This window comes from Protopterus annectens, chromosome 1.part0 (assembly GCF_019279795.1).
Source record: "Protopterus annectens isolate FY-2018-M chromosome 1.part0, PAN1.0, whole genome shotgun sequence".
Classification (NCBI taxonomy): Eukaryota; Metazoa; Chordata; order Ceratodontiformes; family Protopteridae; genus Protopterus; species Protopterus annectens.
This window is the reverse complement of record NC_056725.1, coordinates 863,222,433-863,229,848: the sequence shown is the minus strand read 5'-3', so window position 1 is coordinate 863,229,848 and position 7,416 is coordinate 863,222,433. Positions and strand designations below refer to the sequence as shown.

At 39.9% G+C, this 7,416-nt stretch overlaps 1 protein-coding gene across 1 annotated transcript in view; it reads right to left on the bottom strand.

The window, feature by feature from the left end:
- Nucleotides 1-375: 375 nt before the first annotated feature.
- ARV1 (ARV1 homolog, fatty acid homeostasis modulator) overlaps nt 376-7,416 on the bottom strand; it is a 391,241-nt gene continuing 384,200 nt past the window's right edge. The window contains exon 5 of the mRNA XM_044063690.1: nt 376-5,256. Coding sequence (XP_043919625.1) covers nt 5,150-5,256 — 107 coding nt within the window. The 3' untranslated portion in view covers nt 376-5,149. The remainder of the gene's footprint in view (nt 5,257-7,416) is intronic.

The following is a 7,416-nucleotide window of genomic DNA, read 5'->3' as shown; positions in this document are numbered from 1 at the left end:
CCATCTCAGAGCATGGAAACTTCCAGAAAATATGTTGAATGCTAAGTGGTGGTCAGGACAATCCCAACAATAGGTTCTATTAAAGAGTCTTTGTGTTAGATCACTAAATTCACTGATATGACAATATCACTCAACATTGTTACACTGAAAGATGACATAAAATGTGATAATGACTGCGTCAGTTATGTAATGCTGCATTTCATTTCTGTTCCAAGTAGTACCTGGCCTGATAGTTTCACTGTGACACAATGGGTAGGATGATTTTGATCACTGTAATTCATATTCACAGTTTTTATGTGGTCTGAAAGGGGGATGTGAAGATAACAAAAAAGGTCATAAGTAACATAAAAGCAAAAACTGAACCATTACTTAATATCACGTGCACTATTCCACATTTATTTTAAAACACATTATATAACATAACCACATGGAATACCATAGGTTTTCTTTTTTATTTTCTGCAAATATCCACCCCTTTAATCCTTTTTTAAACAGGGTTATAGGTAAATACTAAGTGATCAGCCTGAAAGCCATTACAAGCATAGCCAAAAACCTCAATTCTAAAGTTCCCTCTAGCCTCAAGGAGGACAAGATTGATGACAGGAGAATTTGAGGCTGCCCACACACTTACCTAGATTTACCCTGAAGGTGACAAAGGTGAGACTCTGTTTGACATGTAACAGAAGTCTGTTCCAGAAGGGAGGGATAGGTGGCCACATGATTCTTTCACGCTAACAGGTCTATTTATCTGTTGATTAAAGTTTACTTCCTTTAACCATGTATTTGCTATATCATTTCTTCTGTGAAGGATTTGGAGGTCAACAGATTTTCATAGAGAAGTCTGAGACAGGGCTGCCAGTCTGTCTTGATAACAAAAAATGTTGAGACAGTAATTATTTAAACTAAGTGATATGCTTAGTCAAAAGCATACCAAAAGGTGCATTATATTCAATAATACATCTGATGAAATACAAGCAAAAGGGAATTAAAACTTCTTTGGTTCTAATGGAGATGCCTTTGGAAAGTAGAAGAATCAGACAGAAGACTTCCTGAACTACTATGGAGACAGGATCAAATAAGGAATTATCAAGAAGAATGCCTAGATCCCTTACAATAGTGCCACACGAGGGGTTTGGCATCTATATGGTATGTGAAAATGTTTTGCTTACCAAAATGAACTATACTATATTTTTCACATTTAATTTGAGGCTATTATTCTTGCATCAGTTGTTAACACAGTCAATCCATGCTGGAGTAAGTATGAATTAGTGGAAGATCGAATGACAAAGTACAGTTGTGTAAAAGTAAACTTCATCATAACAGTAGATGTTCTAACTGATCAATTTTTCAGTAGCATGAGCTGCATGGGTTATATCCTGCCAAGGATATGACCACAAACCAGCTTTCAAAGCTTCAGGGATTCTTTCCTGTCCCCCAACCACTGTGGGGCTCTAAGAGAGATTCATAAAAGCAATGGTTAGGGCACCAAAAGTTTCTGAGTTTTCTAGCATCACGAAGGGAGGTGAGAGCCCTGAAAGGTATATGTTAAGAAAGGAAAAATTAAACATGTAAATATATGTAAATATACACAAAGAAGTATATATATCCACAACCCTGGCAATGTACTTAGAACAAGGGGAATGGAGGGAGGGGAAGGCTACTGCACAGGTGATCTATTCAGCATCTACTCTCATGGTAAGTTTAGTTCTACAACTGTACTATGTGCAACATTACATCACTGATGAAGTACACTGAGCTGTATGGGTAGACTACTAAAGTTTAGGATTAGATACGGAGAATGAGAATTTAAAAATCCAAGAATACAGGATTCCTGGAGAATGGCCCTAGCGAAACCAGTTCTGGAACTGGAAAAAGAATCTGGCTTGCAAGCTGCTACATCTAGAATACTTCTAGAGTCCATTCCATTCCAAAATAATAAGAAAGAAGGCAAAGCCATGGTAGAGTGAGCCTTGACCCTGCCTGAAAGGGAATAGGGACTGGAGATCTAAGATTTTAAAACTTGTGACATGGAGATATGTGTTTGGACAGGAACAATCTAGAATTGATCTCCAGGAGTCCTCTTTTCTTGGGACTAGGAACAACCTAGGGTAAAGCCCCTACCATACTGAGATGGGGGGGACTGCCTGAACAGTTCCTTGTGCTAGGATGAATACTAAACGAGAAAGAACTAGAAGCAACTGATTTTGAGGAGGTTGAGGGATTCCAGAAAAAGGGGGATGATACCTTCAAGACATTCTGTACCCCTTTTCTATTAACAGAAAGAACACAATGATCTGCAGTGATTTCCTTCCAGGCAGAAAAAAAAGAGATAGTCTCTGGGATACAGGATCATGGGAGGTGGAAAGGGGAAATAGTCATAAGATTGCAGGTTTATCAGAAAAGAAAGACTTAGAGCCATTGTTATCCAGCCCTGATTTGTCCTGAAATGTTCTCTTGTGACTCCTTTGGCCTTTTGGGGGTTGCTATTATTCTCTACTAACACAAGGGCCTGCTTTAACAAGATAATTCATCTGAACTTTAGGCAATGCGGAAAGGAAAATCTGCTTAAGTCCTACATAACTTTTCTCTTTTCCTGTAAGGATCCACAGCTGCAGATCCAAAGAGATATAGTTTGCCCAGTGGAGAATCCAACAACTTGGGTTTAAGATTTTTTAGGAAGGATTGTAGTCTTAATCAAGAACTCCTATGAATGACAGACCTTGAAGCAGCCACTCTAGAAGATGCAACCACAGCATCATAACTGCACTTGATGGAGTATCTGGCCACCTGAGAGGTAGAATTAGGCACAGTTAGAGCAGAAGAATTATTGTCTGACTGTGGCATGGCACTGATTACTTCCCTCAGGTTAGAGAGGATAGATAAAAGGTACCCTGTCATATGGGTCTGATAGTTAACAGACCTAAAAGGCCATGGTAGAAGAGGTATAAACCATTTTACCATATCCATCAATGACCTGGCTATCCTTATTTGTAGGTAACAAATTACAGGATGGCAATAGCTGAGTGGGGTATTCTGCAGAAAGTGAAATTAAAGCAGGATCAGAAGAGGGATTTTAACAAAGAAACTTTTGATCTTCAGGGACCTTATCAAACCTATCTGGTTTCTAAGGAGTGGGAGGCAGACATTCTGGATTCAGAAAAGCATTAGTGAAGGTATCCAAGTAGGACACCCATGTCCAAAAGGGCATAAGATCTCTGTTGTGCATCAGTGATCTTGATGTTTTCCCACTTAAAATGCACCATCATCTTGACCACTACATTTCCAAATGAGAGCGTCTCGAAAGGAGGATCAGGAGAAAAGGCATCATCTTCATCAGAATCCACAGCCAAGGGGGAACAGATTTCTGAAGAATATGTCAATGAATTCTCATCTGAATCCTAAACTTCCTCCTCAGAAGAAAAATCCCTCTGCCAATTGAGAGGGATAGAAGAAGGACATAAAACAGCTGGTGCAACTTGAAAATACTGAGGAGCAGGGCCCAGGTTCCCCCTTCCCATCTGATGCAAATGTCAGATCAACCACATGGATGCGCAAATGGGCTGCCCAATATAAGCTTCCAACAGGGTTGTGGTAGTGGGGGCAGCCGTGGGCACCAGATGGTCTGAGAACTAGATGCCTGGGTCTGTTTGGACAGCAGACACTTTGACTTGGTCGTCATGGGCTTCTTTGGTAATGGCTAGACATTAGGATGGGAAGACTCAGACAACATTGTGCCATGCATAAGCTCTTTGAGCTTTTGCTTTTCTAAGTATATATTTAAGGAATTAAATGGCTGCAGAGGGTCTTTAGAACAAAGGACTGACACATTGCATACGTTCTGTAGTTATATTCAGCCCCAAGACAAAAAAAAAATACTTCCCATGATGATCTTTGTGTACAATTTGCCTCCAACAGTCACATTTCCCTTTCTCGGATCACATGCACAACAATCAAGAAAAACAGTAAGGAAAGGAAGAAGCCTTAAAAGGGTACTTATACACCCAACAGTTAGGTAGCTATACCAGTTGTACAACTCACAGACCAAAGAAGAAGCAAAGTTCTGCTTTTGGGCTGGAGGAAAGGAAGTTCTGAGGTAATGTATGCTTGTACATCCCTCATGTACCTCCTGCCTTTCAGCTTAGGTCACATAGGATGTACTGCTCAAGAAAGGTATACTGGCGGGACGTACTGCTATCCTTGACAGGATATCTACATCAGTTAGTAATACTGCAACAATGATCTCTAAAGGACATTGAAACTGTGGTCAGGTGGCAGGAAGACCTCTTCTCCCTTTGGGCCTGATCAAACCAAAGAGGAGTGGAAGCAGAAAGGGAGTCATAAAGGCCCTTTGTAGAGAAAAGGATATATATGCTTCTTTGTCAGGACATCAATGACCAGTTCCTGGACGGGCAGGCTGAACAGCACTTCCCCCAAGAAATAGGCCCTCAGAATCTTGTTCTTGAGCTCCTCCTAGAGGAATGAAAACCTCAGCCATACTATCCTATGCACGAACCAGATGGGAAACTTTTCGAGTTGTATAGCCTACTGTGTCAATCAGTGTGTAAGAAGTCCACTACCTTGAGCTGCCTGTTATCAGCCTCTCATTTTCATGCAAAGATTCATCTCTTCTTATCCCTTCATGCATCAGTACAGTGAAGTGGACACTTTAAACATAGAAGTTTCCAAAAATGCTCAACTGTGATTGGTGAATGCATACCCAACCCACAAATACACCAATGAAGGACCCCAGTGTTAGATATTTCTACTGATTATGACAAGAAGACTTTTCTACTCTACAGCCTGTATATAGAATTATGCCACCACTTTTTTATACTAGTGGTGGGCCTTATTACCTTATTGAAGCCTGCACACTTCAGAAAATGCCCATTACCTTTGAGTTGTTCACAGCTCCAATTTATACCACCAACCTACAAATAACAGTACTCAAAATCATAAGGATGAAAGTCTGGTATTTTTCAAGAATACCTTCAGCTGCTGTTACTGTCAATCCTTCTGGTATTCATTTACTTTCAAGTCTTGCTATAAAGTAGAATTTCAGGATTGCTTTTTATCATAATATTTTTTACGATGTTCCATAGAATTACACATTTTTAAAAAGTATTTTAAGGCCACTTTAAGAGATTTTGTTTCACGTATTCAATTCCATCACTTCAAAGCTATATGCTGTAATGCGTTCACAGACAAGTCCAGTCAAGATGACCAATGCTGAAAATCTTCTGCTGGCATTCAAAGCAACTGCAACAAAAACAAACAAAAATTACTGTAATGCTTTCACATTTTCTTAAATTTGCTTCTTTTTCCTTTTGTGTTTGCATTTTATATTTAGTTACACACTGCATTTGGTTCTGTTCACAGAAGTGGATTCTCTGTTGGTTAGATCACTGTATAGAGCACACAGTTTAATACTTGTAGCCTGACTCTGGGAAAGAGCAATGTGCCCCAATGTAGTTCTAATAAGAAATGAAGCCAGGGAACTGAACTCTCTGTTACTTATGTTAGGTGGAAATGCATATTTTTTTCTTATTACAAATGGCTCTCCCTTGATTTATACAATACCAGATGTCTTACAGCCACTGATCCATAGCAGTCTACAGCCTCTCCTGAAGCTACTGATCCATGTGATACCCCACCACTGAACCTGTAATCAAGGAGCCTCAATCCTTACCACTGGCACCAGTGGGGGATGTACACTGGGAGGATGACAAGGTAAACACACACTACTTCCAGATGCAGCTCTCTGCATCAAGTGCAACTTCCCTCAAAAGCACACAGAGACCAGAGTCAGTCCAGGGCTGGTTTCTCCCTCTTCTCCAGTTCCCAAGTAAGACTCCCCACTGGAACAGCTATAGAGTTAAGATCTCAGCTGAGTGGCGAAACCAAGACCTTCCTTCAGCACCCTCTCTATCCAAATCAGTGCTTCATGTCCCTGCCCAAGTAGCTGACACACACACATGCAAGCCTGGGAAAGGCTGGCACAGGTCTAGCAATGCCCCTTTTTTCCCAGACTATAAGGTAGTTATCACTGCCACCAGCCAGCTCCTTATCAGCTACTTTTAAGGCCCTTAAAAAGGGTGTCCAATCTTACTGTGTAATGTTACTATTAATACAAATGGTAGTTTGAACAAGAGCAAGGCTATTAGGAGTGCTCCATAGTGTCATCAAATAAATATGTAAGTACTCGTAGAACTTAAATATCTCTACAAAGATCAGCCACAATGAAAGTTTTATACATATTTAATAATAAATAGTAAAAGAACAAGACAATACTAAATATGTATTTACAGTGACATCACAGTTCAAAACGACAGGAAATATTTAAAACAACATTGCAGGACATTCTCAAATAAATAAAGTAAAAGTATCTAAACTAAGCATTGCTGTATTCCTGAACATATCTAGGAGAATTATACTATTCCCTAGTAACTTACTTACTATAGAGCAGATAGATGTGGTGAATGGATCTTCTTTAGTTGTTGTCAAGCCCAAAATAGAAGACAGAATGTTGTCTCTCTCTAAGAGACTTTTTAAAATTAATATCTCAAATATTACTGCTGGGATAGCTTGCAGAATTACATAATTTCTTGTCATCTGACTTCTAGTCCCCAGGCCCAAAACAACCACTGAAGACAGCTGGTAGCATTTAGCATCTACCTGTGACAATATATAGACAAGGGCTTTTCCTGAGATCTTTGGCAAATGCTGGAAGTCTTAAAACAATAAAACACTCCCAAGACAATACATAAAGCTCCCTAGTTTTAGACATTGGGCAGGATTCACGAAGCCTCCGTGTAAAAGTTACAAGGCTTACACGGAGGCTGCAGTTAAATGGTGTGACGTGCATATGCATGAGGGCATGTTGAATCACACCTAAGACTTACATGGTCCGTGGAAGACAGTAGGGGGCGTGTCCATAGGCCGAGCCCTGCAAACGGACACGCCCCTAGAAGAGTAAAAGTCCCAAAAGTAAACCCCCACGACAGAGCCCGTGTAAATGTGAATAAATACAACACAACACATGCCCCCACAGACTATGAACATAAAATGTACAAATGAACATCTTATCATTTTTTTTTAAATTGTAAAGATGTTTGCCCGTGAGTGCACTCGTTTGCGCGGGCGTGCCCGTAGCTTAGACACAGTTAGCAGTCAGTGGAAAAGCATATAAGAACTAAATATGCAAAGTAAGCCAGGAAGCAATAGCATAGAGGTAGAGACGTTGGCTGAAGAGCAGGCAGTCATGGTTCGAGCCCCCCCAACATCAATTTTTATTTTCAGTGAAACAAGTCCCTGACATATATGTACACATATAAAATTATATTTTATGTAAAATGTAATGAAATGGGTGATATATTTTGAAGAAATTTGAGATCAAATAATAAAAAATGTCAGATGTGC